Source organism: Monodon monoceros, unplaced genomic scaffold (assembly GCF_005190385.1).
Source record: "Monodon monoceros isolate NGI ecotype Baffin Bay Population unplaced genomic scaffold, NGI_Narwhal_1 Super_Scaffold_15, whole genome shotgun sequence".
Taxonomy (NCBI): domain Eukaryota; kingdom Metazoa; phylum Chordata; class Mammalia; order Artiodactyla; family Monodontidae; genus Monodon; species Monodon monoceros.
In genome coordinates this window covers 8,471,396-8,493,103 of record NW_021703771.1, presented here as the reverse complement: position 1 = coordinate 8,493,103, position 21,708 = coordinate 8,471,396, and the positions used below count along the sequence as shown (strand labels likewise).

Below are 21,708 nucleotides of genomic sequence, written 5' to 3'. Positions count from 1 at the left end.
ACATATGAAGAATTCCTGATCTAAAGTACGGGACTACGGGAAAATACTTCTTCACATTAGCTTCAGGGGAAACTTGTTTAGCCATTAGCTTAACTGACTGCATTTACATAATCCACTTACGTAAAAATAACTGAGCTCAAATGTGCTCTAAGCCACAGAGAAGGGAAAGGGAAGCCGGAAACAGGGAAATGCCCTCAGAAAACAGATTTGTCATTAAGAAATTTATTTGCACTCTTCCTGGGTCTACTCTATCCCCACCACCTTCAATACGTAATAAAAGTTATATGAATCAAGGAGGCAAAAAATCCTCTATCTTCTGCTTCTTGTCATGATCTAGTTATAGTGAGTGTTATCTGATAAACTAGCATTTTCCCACAGAGTAACCTTGGCTCCAATCACTACCATGAAGCTCTTTCTCTTCCTTTGTATAAAATCATAGTTCCTTGTTGTTGAGGCCCCTACAATTTCTCTGTTCTTTGCTTTCTTCCTCAAAAATCGTACAGCCAAATTTTCCCTGAAGAACCTATTCTCCTGAAATTTCAAGAGAGTGACAGTGGACCCACATATTATGCTCACAGTTGGTTGGTAACATGAATTCTGTGAATTAGTCATTCTTTACAGCATAGGACTCAGGGTATGTGGCTCTATTGTGAACATAAAATTACTTCAAGATTTACAGTTTTGTAGTTATTGAGTAAATTGTTTTTAGTGACTAAAAGTGAAAAAAGTCTTTGTTTAAGCCCTATTTATCAGTATTCTTGCTAAACCGAATAGGTTTTGAAACATAATATCTTAATAATATTTCAATAGAAAGGAATTGATTATAATCGTTTTTACCCCTCTATCCTAGCAGCTCAATACGGTTACATTCCTCAGCTCTTTTCATTCTTGCTTAAATTTTAGAGAACTTAATATCCTATTAGGACCAGATGCTGAGAATATTCAAAATAGAGATAAAACGTTCTCTTAATGTCTTGATCGATCAGAATTGCTCCTGCAGAATCTCAGTGTGGCACTGTTAATTAACAGTAAGATAATTGGTCTCAATTTGCTTCAACATGTGAGCTAGGTGCAGAGAAATCCAGGAAGATGGAATGCCTCAGGATACATCATCAAAACGTGCGATCATAAAAGGCTTTTGGAATATCAGGAAGATAGTTGCTCCTGTTTTGAACATTTATATTTCTTGGTCCTCTCATCAAGCCCAAAATGCCTTCAATGAAACTTCTACTTCTGCGAACTACTTAAGAACAAATATAAAACATGCCTTGTCCATACTGAGTCTGCTGTACTGAAAATGGCGCCAGATTCCTCAGGTCTTTTCCCTTTCGGCAGGGTTATTTGTCTTGTGAGAATCAAGATAACTGTCGGTGATTTAAACAAACTTCATGCAAACTTCTTACAACTCCCCTACTGTAAAAGAGGGGTGTGTATTTTGTTATCACATCCACCTGAAGGCAGACCAGCTGCTATGTGATTGAAGGCATGATCAACAAACTACAGCCTAGGGGAAAATGCAGCCCGCTCTCTGTTGTTCTGTAAATAAAACTTTATTGGAATAGGACTGTGTTCACTTGTTTGCAGAGCTTCTGCACCTCAGTGGCAACGTAGAGCGTCGAGACAGAGGCTGTCCTGCAGAGCCTGAAATATTTACTATGGGGCCTTTTACAGAGAGAGCTTTCTGACACTGGACTAAAGAATGTTTTGTGGATTTAATCACTTCAGAAGGAATTTTAGAGCAATCTCTAAAATATGACTCTGGTTACAGCCCCATCTTATAGTAAGTACCAAAAAGTCCAGGCAACGTTACACAACAGTGAATCAACGCCGAGCTCACTCTAGTCCCAGTAGTTTCAATGAAATGTTTCTGCTACTTGACCTAAACTCTGCTTGAGTGAGAACATTCAGGAAGCGCGGTGCATTTTTACCCGGTTTGTACACACAGTGGCATCCGCTCACCTGGTCCTGCCCCTGGGCCGCTCAGATTGCTCGGACAGGAAGCTGGTGCTACTGGTCCTGGAGATGGCAGACACGTCGCTGACGTCACTGTCTGAGGATCTGGCGGAGACGCTGTCGCAGCTTCGGTACTGATCTGTATGTACGTTATACTAAGGATGGAAAACAAGAGAGCGTGAGCTCTGTCATCGGAGGCTGGCAAACAGAGACACACATGGTGAGGCTAACGGCTACTCAGCCCACATCAAGCAAAAGTGCACTTTCGTAAACATAGATGTGGAGTCTAAAAGGACCCAAACGCTAGCATGATACATGGGTTCCAGTATCACAAACCGGCCCCCTTCGAATGGTAAGGAGTGGTTTATAAGGACTGAATCGTAAAACGAGAATGTCAATGCTTGGGTGGAAAATTCATTGAATAAATGATTTGCACATACTTAAGACCTCAGAATTGTATTATTTATTTTTTCTAGTACATCAGTTCATCTTCCCTTGCCTGGGTTTTCATAGTTGCCTACAGATTCTACTCACCTTCTACTCTATCCATGGAGTAGACTGCTTCCATCTGTCTGTAATCCTTGAGTCTAAAACTTATATTCAATTTACCTACACACTTTCCCTATGCTAAGACATCACATTCTTTCAAATGTAACCAAAAAACACATCTCTCTGCAAAAAAGCACTGACATGAGAGCAGAAGGATTGTGCCAAAGACATTGTAGAGAAGGGGGTAAAGACGGGACTTTGACTTTCTTGCTATTATGGCTTAATTAGTTATTTTCAGGTTTAAACTATCAACTAAGTGCTGAAAGTAAAAAATGGATTCCTATTAAAATTTCAAGATACACTAGATCTCATATTTAAATGTGTCTTTATATTTGTCTCTAGTATTCATTACCTGAGGTCTTAGAAAGCATTAGGTAAAAGATGAAAACTTGTGAAGGTTTCAAAGCAGTTAATCTACTCTTTTTTTCTACTTCACTCTTAGTGCAAGGAATCACACAGTGAAGAGCCTTATACAGTCTCTATTTTTATTTTTATATGTGTGTTTTAATCATAATAAATAGTAAGGTTATATAAGTATCTACAACTTTAAAATAGCAAATATATACTTGATTTTCTATTGTTAGGTACTGGAAGGTAAGATAATATAACTTCTTATATAAAATAAAAGAACACATAACTAAAGGGACACATGACCAAACATTGGGTATTTCAGTTTCTTATCAAGCAATTTAATTTTGCGTTCATGTCCTAAGGCGTGAAAATATCAAATGTTTGCTAAACTTGTAGAAAAACTCACTCATCCTCTCAGTTCCATATCGAATGAGTTTTAATATATCTAAAATAATCCGAACACTCTATTTCTAAAAATTTGTATAAACAATTGTCTTGCTAAAGAGTACTAAATCAAATGATGCTAAATTGTAGATCTGTATATACAAAAAGAACTATAAGACAATAATACTTTTTAAAAACTTCTAGAGAAAGGATGATGTTTATTTAATAATCCTTCAAGCGTTAGTAGCTCAGGCCTAAGGTATTTAAATGTTAGTTTTAATTTTTCATCTCTCGTGTATGTTTTGGGCAAAGAATTTCACATCAAGCATGAAAACAATTTCAAATTCCTAGAGTATCTACAAAATTATCTTTCCAAAGAATTTTTGCATAATTGCATGATCTGTTTTTGAAAGCCATGTGCTTCATTATAATCCAAAAGGACATGCATATATGCTATTATGTTCAGAACTGAGCTATTTATATAACTTCACATATGATTTAAAATTAATATGATTTATGATAAAGTGACATGATAATGTTTTAGAACTAAATTCTTTCCTATCTGATAGCGTGGTGCTGACTGACAGGATTCATTTCAATAAGAACTGTTTTTTATTTACAGAATAGATGTAAAAAATGTGCTCACATAGTGGAATCTGAATTTAATTCTGTTACTGGGGCACAAACATATTTCCTATATTACTTGTTTCTGAAACTATTTTGCTAAGTAAATATGTTATGTGATTATTATAATGTCTCCAAACATTGAAATGATAGCTTGTCCATGAGAGAATATGAATGAATTGGTTTCTAATACAATAAAAATTTGCCCAGCTGTAAGAGGTTTTCTGGCATGGCGTGACCCCAGCACAAATTCTCCCCTTATTTGACAAATGCCAATAATAAGCAGTGTAGACTATAACATAAGATCATATGAGTGTGCATGGAATTATTTCTCCAACTAAGCAAATCCTCCGTTTCTATAAATCATGTCTTCTTCTCCTTTTTGTCTATAGACTTTTGCTATTCCAGCCACGAGATAAAACAAGGGATTTTAAAAGATTGTTTGTCATATTAAAAATCTTTTATATTGGAGTAAAGAATAATCCACCATTCTGACACCATGTCACAGTTTTCTTCACATTGGTTATCTGAAGGAATGGAAAGGCTTTTATACTCACTTTATACTACTACATCTACTTAGTTTCAAAATCTGTTAAAAGTTTAAATAATCACTTTGACTTTTCATCAAGCATGATTCTTTAAATTTCCTATTTAACAATTAAATATTTTAATAGAAATACGTTAATTATATTTTGAGAAATGTAGCCTCCTCAGGAGAAATAAACACTGATCACATAGCAGGGAAATTTGTCCTTGATGTGCGGGGAAGCTCTAATAACAGGGCTGCTATTTTCATAAGTAATAATAAACTCTTGGCAGCTGCCCACAAAAACCATCACGTCAATCCTTCTTGCTGTTCTTGGGTTACAGAAATACAAGTACTCTTTAAAATGTGAGGCCTACATGCAAATTCACTCTCCAGTTATGAATTTTACTCCATCACCAAGGCATGCGACTCTGTCTAACATCAGTGAACAATTAGCACAGTGTCACATTTCAGAGACACGAAGTTTTGTGTTTTCTCAAAAGCTAAGTTAGTGCTAATTCCTTACTCAGGATGGAATTAGGTTCATTTAATGCTTTAAAGGAGATGCCAGGTTTGAAACATCTTAGGAATTATACTACATGTGTCTGGTAATTCTTTGCCCTGAAGAAAATCTAGTTCTGTTGGTGTTTGGTTATAAATATTTTGAAAGCTGTTAACCAATTTCTAATTTGGCAGAATTTCAACTAAGGTGCATTTCTTCATCCAAAATGCCAAATGGATTAAAACACTAAAAATAAGTCAATAAAGGAATAAAGTTCAAAATTTAATGTACATTAAATTTATGAAAACACTGGTTCTCAACTATATCAATAAAAATAGATCTTTGTAAATTGTAAAAAGGTTGAGGTAAAAGGATCAATTTAAGAAAGAAAAAAATGCGAGAGGTTTAACTGGAGTTGCTACTGGAAACTATTTAAAAATTTTATTGTAAGCGTTCATTAGGAATCTTAGAATGGCAGAGAGTACTTACCTTTTACTTAACATATAAAATTAAAAATAAGCTAATTATTTGTTATGTTACCTTATATATTTTTCCTGTCCTATAGCCTTATGTTTTTAAAGATACCATATCTTTGATCTCACACTTATCAACATAATTTATAATAATTTTATTTATGTAATATAGTAGTATCAATGTATGCAGTAAGAGCAATAGTAATGTATTTGAAAGTAATGGGTTTTTTAATATTTAAATGCAATGAGAGAGGAAAAGGAAAAGAATGTCTGTGCAAATAAGGAAGGAATGATAGAATATGATAATTTAACTGCATGCAAAACAAAAGCCATAGAAGAATCTCTGAATCAAACTGGAATCATGTGTACATTTCAGTGATGTCAGAAGAGGAACGAAGGGCATCTAAGTTCCAGATCAGGAGTTGGTGGGCTCACCACTCCCTAGAAATGCTTTGTTAATGTTGGGAAAGCACCTCCTTTTGTCTGAGGGGGCCTCAGTTTTCATGAATCTGGTAAATAAGAGAGGTGGAATTGAAGATCATTTTGAGGTATTTGCAAGTTCTAAATTTCTACCCATCAGAGAATTTGGCATTTCCCAACCAAGATAAACCTACTTTTTTTTTTTTTGCGGTATGCGGGTCTCTCACTGTCGTGGCCCCTCCCGTTGCGGAGCACAGGCTCCGGACGCGCAGGCTCAGCGGTCATGGCTCACGGGCCCAGCCGCTCCGCGGCACGTGGGATCTTCCCGGACCAGGGCACGAACCCGTGTCCCCTGCATCGGCAGGCGGACTCTCAACCACTGCTCCACCAGGGGAGCCCGATAAACCTACTTTTGATTTCATTATGAATATGTGTTAGTGGTGATTTAGACTTCTAGGGGAATTCATTTTATAGTTTATTTTTTATTTTGTTTTTGATCGATGGATTAATGATGCGAGGCCTAGTTCAGAAAAGGCTTTCAGTCTTTTTACGCTGATTCTTTATTTATCTCTTTCTTGTTTCCTGCACTGGCTCTGCCTATCCCTGCTGTTCTATTTGACCTCGTCCTTTGACATAATGCTAAGAAATTAAGAAAACATTTCCAGCTTTAAAGATCGTTTCTAAATAAGAACATGCAACAGTGGAGGAAGAAAACCTAACTTATGCTGCTTCCTAATTCTTACTGCATTTGTGGTAAAAGCAAGCAAAAATGATGATGATATCCATAAAGACAGACAAATAGCAGATGAAGTAATAATATCATAAAGAACAAACTGGAGGAAAAACTATGTGGAGCTGGAATCAGCAACTCTGCAACATCAAGATATTTTGCTTACTGATTTTTTTTTTCTTTACTGATTTTACTTTTTAAAATACTGTTTCAGACTCCTTGGGAGTTGAGCCCCGCTGAATCACAGCGACCTTGGACGTTGTCCAGTTGCAACCCTTCTGCAACTAAACTAAGATATAAAGTGATAAGATGGCATCCAGCACATATGGCTCTATGGTGGGCTGGTGACAAATCAGATTTTGTCACCACCTCCATATTTTTGTGTTAGTCCCTGAATATCTGGCTATATAATGAACAACCTCCAATATTTAAAAGTGAGTAGGTTTTTCTAGGTTCATATAACAAGCTAACAACGTTTTATTTAATTTTGAATTTCGAAAAGGTCATTACTTCCAAAAGTATTCTTGACATCAGATTAAAACACGGGTTTTCCTGTAGTGGCTGCTGCCACTTTTGTAGTATTCTAAAAAAAAGGTTTTTAAATAAAGCAGATAATAAATTTAAAATTGCTTCATGAAGTATAAAATTCTATGCATATTTTAATCAAAATTATCAGATGCTAGTTAGCAGTTTATAAACTCCTTATTGCATCCATACAAAATAATATTGAAATATATATTAAATTTTTATTCACTTGAAATTGTGTGGATTTCAGTTTCTAAGACTTTGAAATCAGTTATTTTTCTCACTAAAGACAGATCAATAAGAAATCTCACATCGCATAATTTCTGTCATTCACTAAGAAATCTCCATAGGAATATCAACCTCAAATAGTATTTAAGAGTATAAATCTATATCTTAATATTTAAAATACAATACTAAGTGATATTCAAGCAATAAAATGGCTTAAAATGGCTTCACATATCTTGCTTATTTATGTGAATTTGACCACGACAATCGATCATCAAGTGACTTTCATATCATGTATTTTCATTTTCTTTTTAGATAAAACATTTAATCCAGGTTAATAGACAATATGTTACTAAACTTATATCTTGTGAAAATATCAAGAGGAGAGAGGTTATGATGCAAGAGCATCACCTGAAGGATAACCTCTCTCCTGTAACCTGGTGCTCACTGGTCCTACCTGCTACCCATAATGTACTTTTTTACCAGGGGAACTATTAGTTGGTTACTGGTTTTACCTTGGAGTATTGTTCGCGATCAAGTTCTCGACTAGAACCAGACCCTGTTGTCTGCTTAAATCGATGCACTTTCATTTTCATCTGTCTCGTTCGCTCCTCCACTACTAAGCTTGCTGCAAAAACACACAACGGGAGACTATTAAAACACTGAAGCACCTCTGAGGAACCGAATGGTTTAAGATTGCAATGCTTTTGATACGACTTCAACCAAATAAAATTTCGAAATCACACGATTAACAAAAAAAAGGCAGAAGATACAACGCTAGCAACTGTCGCTCTAAAGAGGAACGTGACTCAAATCACACAGAATGGGGGACACAACGGTTAGTAACAAAAGCAAAGGATCCTATGTCTTTATCGGATATGAAATAATCTCAGTTCCATTCATGAGTCATTAAGTGAAACCGAATTTAATTGTGAAAATATGCTTCCTGTTGAATGAACTGGTTGTTGCTTGTACATATAGATAGAACACATCACACAGAGATACACGTGTTTATTTACATGCATGCACACCATGTGACACCCTCAGCTGCAGGAGTCACTTAAAAACTCTTGTAATGGAAGAGCGCCTGCTTTTCTGAGGCATTCTTATTAAATCCTTCATTTCTACCAGCCACTTTTCATGAATATTTGCCATTCTTAAAAATGGACTTGCTAAAAGATTCATTTTCTATTTCTGAAGAAAACATAAATGAAATTCATACTTTTTGAAAATGTGATATAGAACTTTAGCTCTTTAATTTAAATTTGTAAATAAACATGTGTATTCCAGTTATGCCTTTATCATCTCCTAAGTAACAGGAATGATTGTTTAGATGGGAAGAATTATAGCCTTCAATAAAGTATGAGCTATTTTAAGTCAGAATCCATCACAAGCAGCTTGGCTTTAAAACCCTGCCTTTAATTTTTACATTCTTACAAATGAAGAGTGAAGAATACAGTCGTGTACGTATACCTGCGTTGTGAGACCTACGTTTATGTTTCACAACTTATCTCTTGCCAATCTCTGCAACAGGTGCTACAATTTATTTTTAAGTTGTGTATATACACCTGTATCTGACCACAACCCATACTGTTTTGTAATTCATGTACTGGGGCTTCTGCTAAGAGGCCCTGTGATTTAAAAGATAGTGGACATTTTGATATGTCTAACTGAGGTGAGTGCTGACTTCCTGTCTTACAAGGAGTTTATAAAGACACTTGTTGACACATTTTTTCCATTGCAGTGATTAAACATGGCCTGTGATCCCTGATAAAAGGCACTGACACTTGTTATAAAAATTCAATAAATATGTAGCTTTTACTGTGTGTTCAAATACAGGCTCATAGCCCAGGAGATAAATACATGCTGTGAAATGTGTGGGTAAATGTTTTACTTGTAATTTTCACACCAAGCTGTTAGATGTTTAGCTTTGTTTAAATTCAGTAAATTAGACGATTATCAATCCCTAATGTCACAGGTATGTGGATGAAGCAATCACGCACACTTGCTTTGAAAATGTTGACTTGAGACCGTAAGTGATGACTATTATGACTAAAGGATGGTTCAATAGAGATCTTGAGAAAAGCAGTTCAGAAATGTATTAATTACTTGACAATATATAAGGAGTCCTAATAAGTAATATAAAGCAAAATGCTACTCAAGAGAATTAGGAATTGAGACAAGTTATTGAAAAATGTGAGTTGTATCTATAAAAGGCTGTATACCCAATGAGAAAATGTACATGTGTCTTCTTTCTGCCATCTGCCTGTGACGTGGTACCTCCTGGGTCACCTGCTTCGAGCTTTGAGGAAGTCAAATGAATTGTAATCAACTGTACTCTACGATTAAAGCTTAAAGCAATTCCAAGTAATCTCTATTTGTGATAAAAGCAGATTTAAATGGTGTTAGCTTAATCTTCTCAGCAATGATATTAATTTAAAGAAATTTTTGACGTTGATTAGCCCATAGCTTTGTGACCTTTACGTTTAGCATCATGTAATTCTTAGGGGGTCAGTTACTTGGCACTGAAAAGATTATTTCCCAAGAGGTACTGCCTGAAGCAGCTTGAAGCAGTTCTGGTGATTTAACCTTGCCAGGACAACACCTCATTGCTTTAAATAGAATTACTTAGCTTATGATGTGGTTGATTTTAAATCTTTACTTTGCAAAACTCGAAACTAAATCATAAGAACACAGTGGTAGCCTAACTGAAATGAATCCTATATTTTTTCCCCCCTGGGCTTGGGAAAAAAGCTTATTAAGGAAAGATATGGGGACACTGAATTCCTAGGGTGAGCCTGAGGGACACAGCCGCTGGTGGCCAAGAAGCCATGACAAAATTAAGCAAGAGAATTCAGATTCTTTTCAAGGCGGTGTGTGATTAGCAAAGTACCTGTGGGTTCCAGCTGCCCCTTAGAGAAGACCACGATTTTCACCTCCAAGAATTAAGGATGGCTTTCCATCTAATGAACCTGGAAGACTCTCCAGGCAGATTGTTTTGTCAAAAGCTAGATACTTTCCGTTATACTTTGTTTTTATTCTTTTCTAAAACCAACTGCATCCAGACTAGCAATTCTGCAGGCTTTTGTAAAGTTTACAAAGGTAAATGCGATTTCCTTTCTTTCTTACTCGTTTCATTTCTTTTTTTCCCTTTATTAAATGTGGTCTTTTTTTTTTTTTTTTACTCTTGGACAAGGCTGCTCTCTGTGTTGTATCGCTCTCAAGAAGACCTGCTGGTGTTGGTGACAGCTGTCATTCTGCTTTCAGAGTAAACTCACTGGGTATGGAAGCAGAGGCAGAACAGACAGGACCAAGGCCAATACCAAAGGAAAATGGCAGCAGTAGCAGGTTTTTTAAAGGCTTTAAAAAATACCAACAACAAACCGAATCCCTAAAATGGTTTTAAATGACTTCGCTTTGACCTTCCAAAAACGATTAATGTACTATCTTTGTTCCTAAACAAGTGAAATTTGACATCTTCTCATCTGTCAAAGAAAGGAAATCTCCAAATTAGTTTTTTTTCAAAGTCATGACTAGACCCCTTGACTTGCCAGCAAAAATGTAGTTTGTTATGTCCTCACTGCTTGCTCTCGGATTCCAAGATCAGAAGCAAAATGCAAACAGCTTATCATTGACCTACTCATATCAAAAGCCAGATAATTACATATAACTAACATTTAAAAAAACCATTTCTCATTATTTCCTGATTATGTGTACATTTGTGTGTATTCTAAAATAATTGTTTATACAAGTGATCATGTTTCAGTAAAATTGTTTTTCATAAACATCAATGAAGAGGCTTCAGTGTTAATTTGGCAGTTCTTTTAACTTTTCTACAGATTTTTCTTATTTTGCATTTTCTTTTTCAACTGTATATTGTGGAATAAATTGACATCGTTACTGGATTATGGGTGTGTCAATCTAAATAGTAAGAAAAATTTATGAGTTAAAATAGAATATTTGTCACAAGTTTGAACCAGAAGACATGATTATTAATGTACATGATTTATAGAGAGAATAATAGATATTTGGTAATGATTAGAAATTAATTGAATCCTTGGAATATGATTATCTGTTAAGTATCTCACTAAAAGTAAAATTAACCACAGCTCAGAGAGCTCAAATATCTTAATTTGAAAAGAATGATTACTGATCATTTAAAATATCTATATTCATGTTTTTGTTTTTTGTTTTTTTTTTTGCGGTATGCGGGCCTCTCACTGTTGTGGCCTCTCCCGTTGCAGAGCACAGGCTACGGATGCACAGGCTCAGCGGCCATGGCTCACGGGCCCAGCCGCTCCGCGGCATGTGGGATCTTCCCGGACCGGGGCACGAACCCGTGTCCCCTGCATCGGCAGGCGGACTCTCAATCACTGCGCCACCAGGGAAGCCCTAAAATTTCTATATTAACAATTTTAATACCAATAGCAAAATTAAAACATGAAATAAAATATTTTCTAATTCTTCCACAAATCCTAGCATTAAACTCACATTTTAGGAGCATTCTGAATACTGCTAGCATTGAAAACCAACAAAACCATTAAAGTGCCAGTCACTATTCCTTTTTAAAAAGATTTTAAATTCGGGGACTTCCGGGCTTTTTTTTTTTTTTTTTTAAATTTCAAACACTGCTACATACTAGAGAGTGAAATAACCCCTCTCATTTTCTATGACAAATATAATTATCATGTAATTTCACTTAGTCTTTTAATGAAAATATAGCTTACATATAGTACAGCTATTTCAGTTATAATTGCCCATAGAGTGATAGTAACATAATTCATTTCTCCTAGCCCCTAGGGTGTAATTAACATTGTAATTTTATACAGAAGCTTTTTTTTAAGAACTGGAATTTTTCACTGTGCTTTCTACAAGCTGACTGATGTGTTCGATGTTGAATAAATTGTGCTTTTTAAAAAGCAAATATTAATTTACCTAAATGATATGTATTGAACTTAATCTGTTTTCTTTAGATCAACTTTACTCTATATCCACTGTTATTTTTAAACTCTGGTATTTTTATCCAATGAATGTACATATATCAAATATCAGCTCAACATTACAAGTAAGAAAGTATAAAACTAGAACTTTTTTTAGAGGTTAAGCTAAAACAATACTTATGAAATAATTTCTTGTCTTCTAAACTCAACGAGAATAACTGATTGCAGCATGCAAGGTGAGAAAAGTAAATACAATTTTAAAAGTAATTTATTAGAGTTTTCTAATGGAAAGTCTTAGGTATTATTAAAAATAAAGACATTAAAATAATTACTTCTCTTTTCATGCCCCATGTTTTGCTATGAATTCTAGTATCATAGATGATCTTTGGTGAAACTGAAGTAGCTGAAGTCATTTGCAAATATTGTGTTTGTGTCTGTATGCATTTTTCTAGATCTATCGCTTTCATAAGATTATTAAAGAGGCCTGTGACTTTAAAAAAAAAAAAAAGAAAGCTTAAGAATCATGAATAAATCTTCCTTAACCCACCACTGAAAAATTTCTGTAGTACTACCTTTTCCAAAGAGAAATGTGATTTTCTGGGAAACTCCTTTGACTTAGCAGACATTCATGACTTGCTTTAAAATATTGTGAATATTATGATTCTGTGTAATTTGATAATTATGTTAAACGTTAAATTTTCATAAATGTGGTTTAAATATTATTCACACATTTATAATTATATAAATACAATTATTTACAATATATAAATATATATATAAATATATATGCTCTGCTCTTCAAAGCCCTTAAATCTTTCACATTTCTCCCTATGCATCTAGAAATTAACATGAATTTGAAATTTCAAATGCTTGTGTTTATAGGCAAAAAAGATAATCCATGTAATATACTGTTAAGCCTGTATTTTCAAGTGTTCCAGGTGAAATAGTGTAAAAGAGAATAGGAATAATGAAAATTTCTATATTATTAAATATATTGAAGTAAAAAGATTATGAGTATTTTATTTTCTAACAAGGTTAGCTAGTTCATGTGTCAAAGGTGAAACATGGTAACATTTGCACAGGATAACTAAGCTCGTCTAGTTAACTACAAAGTGCTGTCACACTTCATGATAGAAAACTTAACGCCTCTGCTTCCTTGCTGTTACTGATACAATGCGAGTTTGGACAGTCAAGTCCCGACCTTGGTCCAGTGCGTGTCTCAGAAAGAGCGATGATAAATGACTACACAACTGAAAGCTGTCAGGTAGAATTAAACAGACGGAGGAAGCATTTGCAATGTCTCAGTTACTGACAGCACAGATAAAACCCCTTCTCCGAAGCATTTTATTGTCAAAAATCAGTACTAGTGGGCACTCAAATACAATAAACAATATAATAGGAAACGTGAAAATTATAAAGTAATAAAAGATGAAAAAATTTAGCTGACTGAATCTGTAATCATTATAAGCTATACACAGCCTGAAGAGAAAGAAAGATGGTTTTATATTTGAAAATTCAAGACTGCAATGCTAGTCTTTACACACAGTTTTCTAGACTTTAGAGGAATACAAATTGTTAAGGTGTGTGAACATTTTCCATACATCTGGAAGCAATGGAAGTAAAATGGTCGGAACTCAGGACTGGGAAAGTTCGCCAGAGATGACAACCTTAGCGGCATCAGCATCCATCACCGTGGCCTTGATCAGTCCTGAAATCTGTCCATTACGGAGTTTTCATTTGTAAAGGGAAGAGAAAGTAACTTAGAGTAACTTCCCGCTGTTGCAGTCTATGACTCTGTATTATTTCAATAGGGTATTGATATTTTTTTCACATTTTCAAAAAATGGAAAACTACAATGACTTACTCTCTTGTAGTCAATTAACTGATTTCCACCATTTTTACTTTTTTGTATTTGCCAATTTACCAAAACCATGGAAGTTAAGGGGAAAAATTTACTGGTTATATTTTGTTATTTTCTATCTTTTTTTTTTTCCAGTTAAAAGATAATGTAGTCCTTTCATGTTCATCCTTATCTTTGGAGTCATATGAGTATAATAAGCAACTTTGATAGAATACTTACACACCACCTCCTTTCCCCTGACATATACAGTATGTATAAATAAAGATTAAATGTTTAAAATATTTTGACTATACAGAAATGCCAGAAATGGGTCATTTTCCTAGAATAAAATGCATTTCAATTTGCAAGGGTAGAAATGTGCAAAACTGTTTCCCTTGCACCCCTGCATGATTCTCTTGAATGTTAAGGATTATGCTACAGTTACATAAACAATAAAATAAAATATAACACCTATCCAGTATGAGAAACATAAAACACAACAAGTAAGTAACACATTTAGTGAAAAACCACATTGCCTTTAAGGATTTTTAAAGAAAACAGCCTGTGTTTTAGTATAGATAATTGAAATGGAATATTGACATAGAGGAAATAGGTAATTTGTCTGTATCATCACTCAAATCTCGCTGCAGCCCAAACCCCAAGGCTGTCTCTTGCTTTAGCTGATTTTCACTCCACTACCTGAAACAAAGCTCAGGATTTCCAGACCCAGATCTCACTTTCAGTGTCAAAGTTGCCAAGTCCCAGAGTAACACTGAAAATATTAATCAGATACTGGACAGATAAGGAAGTCAGATGAAAATCTGTCATTTTACCTTGCCCTTTTGTGTTACACAGAGTTAAACAGCTTTTTATTTTTAAAAATTTTTATTTTTAAAGAGTTTTATGTTTTGTTCTGTTTATTATTTTCCTATATCATGTCTTTGAACAAAATGTCTTTTTTTAAAACAAAACTTTTGCTCATGGTGTTTCTAAACAGAACAGAGGCATTAAAAATTGGCTTTAAAATTTTTCTGTTTAAATCTACATTGTAACATCTCTCTGGTTTTAGGCACATGATTTTTTTCAGTCTCATACCTCTTGCTTTTATTTTTGTTTTGATTCATTTTTTAGAATTTTTATTGGAGTATTTACAATGTTGCGTTAGTTTCAAGTGTACAGCAAAGTGAATCAGTTATACATATATGTATATCCACTTTTTTTTTTAGATTATTTTCCTATATAGGCCATTACAGAGTATTGAGTAGAGTTCCCTGTGCTATACAGTAGTAGGTCTTTGTTAGTTATCTTACGTATAGTAGTTTGTATATGTCAATCCCACTCTCCTAATTGATCCCTCCCTGAAATAATGCCACATGCAGCAACATGGATGGACCTAGAGATTGTCATCCCGAGTAGTCAGACAGAGAAAGTCAAATGTCACATGATAACGCTTATATGTGGAATCTAAAAAAAGGGTACAAATGAACTTATCTACAAAGCAGAAACAGAGTTACAGATGTAGTAAACAGTTTTTAAATGTATTTCCGTCTTGAAGGAGAGCACCGTCCTCCTTACGAGGCACTGCTTAGAACACACTCAGCATGCAGAGTAGTCCATGGAATTAAGGTTTCTCAGGGAATAACAGACTCGCTCCCCAAGGGGTCGTGTTGTTTATCTCCTGTATCTCTAATATGTTTATCCATCATTTTTCATTATTCCAATTATGCTGATGGCAACAGACTCTATCTTGAAAGGCTCAATGTGGCATAACTTCTAAATTCAATGTCTCTTCCCTTCTTTTCTGTAAAAAGTGTTTACAAATTTTAAAGCTTGCAAAAAAAATGTACGATATTTAGGGGAAATGTACAGCTTTAGAGGAGAAAAATCAAAGAGTCTGTTCCTGGCTAGATATCAGCCTTTTCTCAGCATCCTCTCCTGCACGACCCACAGACCCCAGGGAGGAAGGGGCAACGATGTTCTCCCTCAAGGGGGCATATCTGACAATTTGACCATTGGTTGATTTAAGTGTTAAATACTTTGAAGTTTTAAAAGTCTTTACTACTATTATAAATATTCACATTTGAATCAGCGGAATGGAAAAAAAGGGTCAAAACCAAGAATTTGGAACTGTTTTACATGGGTTGCTTTACTATGTCCCTAAAGTTTAAAGGGAAGGCTAGAATGACAACCATAGTTATGGGTTTGTGACAAAAAGAGAAATGGATCAATTAGACACTTTTACTAATGGAGCTCTAAATATTTATGAATAAACATTCATGAATATTCATAGTAAGTGTTCAGGAAAAGCAAAGCCCTGGAAGGTTAAGGAACTTGAAATCTTAATACACAATAACAACAAATGAATCACCTGGGTCATATGCACCTACTCAGTATGCATCTAAGAAAAATGTGAATAAAGTTGGAATCCTTTTCTACTTAATGACAGTTAAAAAAATGCTGCCTGTAAAGAATATACATACAAATTAGTTTACTTATTTTGGCAAAAGTCAAGTTACATAATATTTTCCTATAATGTGTTTCATAACCATGGTATACTACTAAGGGTGCAACTACTTAAACAATAAATAATGTAACAGAAAATTATTAAAATGATTTTTACTTTTTAATATGAATTACACCTAATTAAGGTTCATGCTAATAGTTCCATAAAAATTACATTTTGCATGACTTAACATTCGAACTGCTCTTGTCAACATTTCAAAAAGAAGATATAGGTAATTTATTTGAGCATTTGTTTAATAGAAGCTTAAAAATTCAGTTGACTAGAGATAACTTAAATGGCCTGGTTGCAATAATTATTATATATTTTATTAGCGAAAACAGGAAAACAAAACGCAACAGATGCTATTTGCTCTTTATTCCTGTTTAAACCGTTTAGTCACTTGAACTCTGCCTTTCATTCTCTGTGTGTGTAAATTACACATTTTTTGTGATAAAGAGAATTCATATTTGTAGAAAAGGCAGTATGATGTGTTTTGTTATGATTCCAAATTGCCTCCAAAAGGCAAAAAGTTAATGCACTTAAGAAATACTATCTTAAAGGCATACAAATTAGAAATTTATTATGATAATAACATTTTTTCTCACCTTGAAGTCATTTAATTTCTGGTTCTGTTTTGATCTTCTTATATCATTATTTCGATGCCCCCAAACTACATTCATGGGCTCTTTAAAACTGTCCAAGAAATGTAGCAGAGAGGGAAAAATTGGCTTACTTTTAGAATGAATGATTTCAAATATGCCTATAAAACAGTCTGTGAATCCTAAAAAGATAGGGTCTATTAGTTTCCAACATAAAAGGGTGAGGTAAAAGGTAAATAACCTGCTAGGAACATTTCTATTTCCTCAGTTAACTTTTCAGCCCCAAATTTGTGCTCTCTTTGTCCAAATACACTGGCTTCCTGTTCTCAAGGCGCAAGCTTCACCTGAAGAGCACGCCAGGGATTGGAAGATTCAGACGCGCAGCCCCAAATCAGGTCACCGGGGGAGGCAGGGCCCCGAAGAGGCCTCCCGGTGCTGTGAGTGGAAGATGTGACAGTGATATGAGGCAGTGGACAGAACACGGGCCATGGGGTCACTGTCCAGCTCTGTCCTATAGCAGCTTTGCTACTGTGGGCAACCTCGTAACCCCTGTGCCCTCTTTCTATAAAAGGAGTCATCACACCTTCCTTAAGGCTGTGCCCAGGTTATTACCGTAATTACGTGGTATTGATGCACAGTGGGTGCTCGGTCAATGCCGAATGTGGGAGAGGCTGCCTATCAGAGTGGTTCAGAACGAGGTCTCTGGAGTGAAGCTCGAGCCCAGTTCCCTGTCCTACTACTTCCCAAATGAAGACTGACACAGGGCCAGGTTTCGCATGTCTCTAAGCTTCAGCTTTCCTCAGTTGGCAAATGAGGATATGAATAGTTATGTCTCAGGTTGTTGTACAAATATGAGATGAATACATGACATGCTCAGTCAAGTCACTGACATAGAGGAAGTGCCCTATAAATTCTATCTACCATTAAAAATGTTCATGGTATTTTATACCTCGCTGGAAATGCTTTGCAAAACATGCTGTACAATTATATAGTGGTTCCCTACAGTGAGGGGCACCAACCTTCCCAGTTCGCCCAGAGCTGAAAATCTTGCATCTTGTGAAACCTCGTAAGCCTCAACGAACTGGGAACATCTTACAAGTTCGTCTTCAATTCATCAAAAACCAACTCTCCCTAGGGGTCGGTGGCCTGTGCCGTTAGCTCAGCATGGCTGGGCCAGGCCCCATCACCCAGGGAACACTCAAGACCTAACTCAATTCTCCAATATGAGCGACCCCAGAAAAGATCAGCTCACAGCAGCAGGGTATCTATGCAAAACAAAACGTTTTCTTTCCTATGGGGCAGGTGAGTCTAAAATTTGACTCTAAAGAAATCTCTTGAATTTGCTTCTGTCTTTTCCTGGCTTCCCAAGCTCATGCTAAGCTGTGCTCCCTTAAATCCCAAGGGGGAAGGTACAGCATCCTGGGCTGCTCTCTGCCTTCCCGGCGGCATTTGGGGATGCGCCTCTTTGGTGGTTTTCAGCCCTGGGGTGCATCCCGTTGAAGCTTATCCACACCCTGTGTCCAAGGCAGACTTGGTACAGTGATGACACATCTCAGCCAGGACACAGCGACCTTGTTAAAATGCAACAACCTGATGCGCTGTGTAGTGAGGCTGTAAAGGGGCATGCTTCATACACCTCAGGTTCTACAACCCATGAATTTTGTTTTGTTTTGATTAGCAAATTATAGCTTTTGGCTAGTAATAATATAGAAGGAAGAGCTCTCCCGATGAAGAATTATTACATTTCTCTTCCTTTTGGCTAAATGAATGAGGTCGTGACCCATCTCCAACATAAAATTTAATGCTTTTAGCAAACTAAAATTTATCTTGCAAATCTAAATAAATTCTTCTGAATATAAGTACCAATGTATTGGCCATTTTTGTACTACTTAACCTAAATTTGTGTTTCTGATACCTGAATTAAAAATGCAAGATAGCAAGAAATCTATGTAAAACCTAGGGACCAAAGTATCTTGACCTCACTGAATAACGTTTTATTTTTATTAATATCTATTTATTGCCTAGTATGTCAGACACTTTGCCAGAATATGTGTTACGCGCCAGAATATAAATATATGTTTATAAATTCAAACTGATATAAGTAATTGAATATTATCTCCCATTTTCAATCTATGACACTGAGAGACGTAACACATACCTCAATCTACTCGGAGTTAGGGATATATGTTTGGGATTTGTGCCTATTAAAATAGAATGTACTAAAGTATAGAGGAAGGAGGTCCAAAGTAAGAGCTCTGGGCTTGCAGTCTAGGTCACATCACCAGTATGAATGGGTAAGTCTCTTAATGTCTCTCAATCTGAGTTTTACCTTTCACAAAATAAGGATGATGGCCCTCTCAGGACTAACTCTGAGGGTTACTATGGGCAACAAATTAATTCAATCACGAATCTATAAATATTGAGTAAATACTTTTATTAAATTATGTAGCATTATATAACTTTTTAATATTGTTAATATTATTTCATTAAGCTGAAAACTCCTATTCAAATATTTAATTATCAAGCCAACAGTAACACCAAATAGGTTGGCCCAATACAGTCGGAGGAGGTCTGCATCTACGTGGGACTCAAGTCCAAAGACCAAACATCAAATGTGATCCAAAGGACCACAAGGCAGGTCAGCAAGGTGCCGACACAGCAGGCTGAACGGTTTCCCTCCTGTGTCCCTCAGGAAGAAAGAACTGATGGGTGTTCTAACCCTCCTGAGGCCAAGAGGAGTAGCATCCCGGCAGCTACTTCCCAGATGCATGACTGCAGAGGGCCAAATATGCCATAAGGTTGCTGCTATTTAGAAGGAAAACCCAAGGATTTTCTATTCCTTTGCACCACAGAAGGTAAGACTTAAACTCTTTATCTATGAGAGCAGGGGAAAGCAAATAAACAAAAACATATCATAAATATGCTATTCTTTTCCAAAGAGAATCATTTTCTAGTTGTCAGTGTGGATAAATACATTTTGAAGCAAAAATACTCTTAATTTTAATCTTCTCCTCTTTGATGTGAACTGCTCACAATACAAAACGGTTAATACCAAATGCCCTTCCAAATCACTGCATGGAAAAAGCTATCTGTTAAATAGTTTGGCTCATTATTTCAATAAATACAGTTATGTAACTCATATACTATGAGAGAAAAGAAACAATATTAAATTGTTAAAAAAGTTACATTAATATTTACCTTTTGTGGATGAGTTATATTTTTCTTGTTCTTCAATGAATTAAATGCACATAATGATGGAAACAAAAGAAAGAAATCAGCAAATTTATAGTTAGACATGGAAATGTGAATCAACACAACGGCATGGATAACAAAAATACATAACATATAATGTGACATGGTAAACTGCAATGAGAAACCATGAGGAAATCTCAAATATGGTACTAAAATCAATCAAAGAAAGAATGAATGCAACAATTTAAAGATTTTAAATAAAAACAGAAACACTGTGGAATTAATATTGTATACTTGGCATTTGAAAAGTATATTTTGTGTTATTTTTTTCTTGCCTTTGAAGAATTGCAAAGTATTACAGCACTCACTTTACTAAGACATTTTAACCTTAATCCATTGTGACTTTTTATTGTAAGTGTACTTAAAAGCATATTTAACATTCATAACTAACATTTTCATTTCAAAAATGATAGCATTTCAGATAATTTGAAAAAGCATATAATAAAAAAATAAATTCCATGTTTTTGCTAGATAGTAGGCATTTTCTCTTCACTGTGGAAAATATTCTGGCACATTTTCCACCTGGAAAAAAATATATTTTAATTTAAGTAATCCTTTCTTCCTTCTCAAATTACTGTAATTATATTAAAATATCTCAAAGTGAAATTGTTCTTTGCAGACTGTATTTCTCAGACATTTCTTAAGCCTTTCTCTGCCTCCTTGTTGGTGCACCATTTACTGAGAAATAATGGCCTATCTAGATATTTTGAAGGGGAGTGCCATTAGTTCTAGGTAGCAGAATTAATAACAGAACACATAAAACATAACTGGCACATCAAGTGTTAGTTTATAGTTTATGAATGATCTTTAAATACATCCTCTTAAAAAAGGCAACTAGGTTGCACACACACACAAAAATCACTTGGTTGGTTTCAGAAAACCATACATTTTTATGCAACCAATTATGTTGCTTTCAGTCTCACTCTACCTAAGGGCTACATTGTAATACAACATTGGAACATACCCAGAGGAATTTCCTGAAAGTCTTTGCTCTCAATTATCACATACCATTTGAGTTACCTAAATTTTAAGGCTACTTTTTAGCGACTTTATCTCAAAATCTGCATTGTTATCACACCTCTTCTTTTTCCCTAACTATACTTCAACATAATCAGATTCCGTGTAGCAAATAGGCTAGCATTACTAATTTTTAAAAGAAACTTTAAAATACTTTTTCAAAAATTAAGTAAGTGTATCCTTTCAAATTATATGTTAGCTTTTAAAATAATATATATTGTTTTATCGTACAAGGAGAGAGTAGTAAAATTGAATTACAAGAAAAAAAAACCAAACAAGAAGCATGCAAACAATC

General features: G+C 35.1%; 1 protein-coding gene across 5 annotated transcripts in view; it reads right to left on the bottom strand.

Annotated features, from left to right (window-relative positions):
* LOC114895931 (regulating synaptic membrane exocytosis protein 1-like) overlaps positions 1-21,708 on the bottom strand; it is a 279,515-nt gene that overhangs the window by 91,132 nt on the left and 166,675 nt on the right. For 4 of the 5 annotated variants that reach the window (XM_029223557.1, XM_029223558.1, XM_029223562.1 and 1 more), the window contains 3 exons: positions 20,343-20,372; positions 7,778-7,890; positions 1,960-2,108 (listed from right to left, as the gene is read on the bottom strand). In XM_029223557.1, coding sequence (XP_029079390.1) covers positions 1,960-2,108; positions 7,778-7,890; positions 20,343-20,372 — 292 coding nt within the window. Of the gene's footprint in view, positions 1-1,959; positions 2,109-7,777; positions 7,891-17,150; positions 17,239-20,342; positions 20,376-21,708 lie in introns of those variants that run through there. The other variant, XM_029223560.1, reaches the window with a different exon arrangement.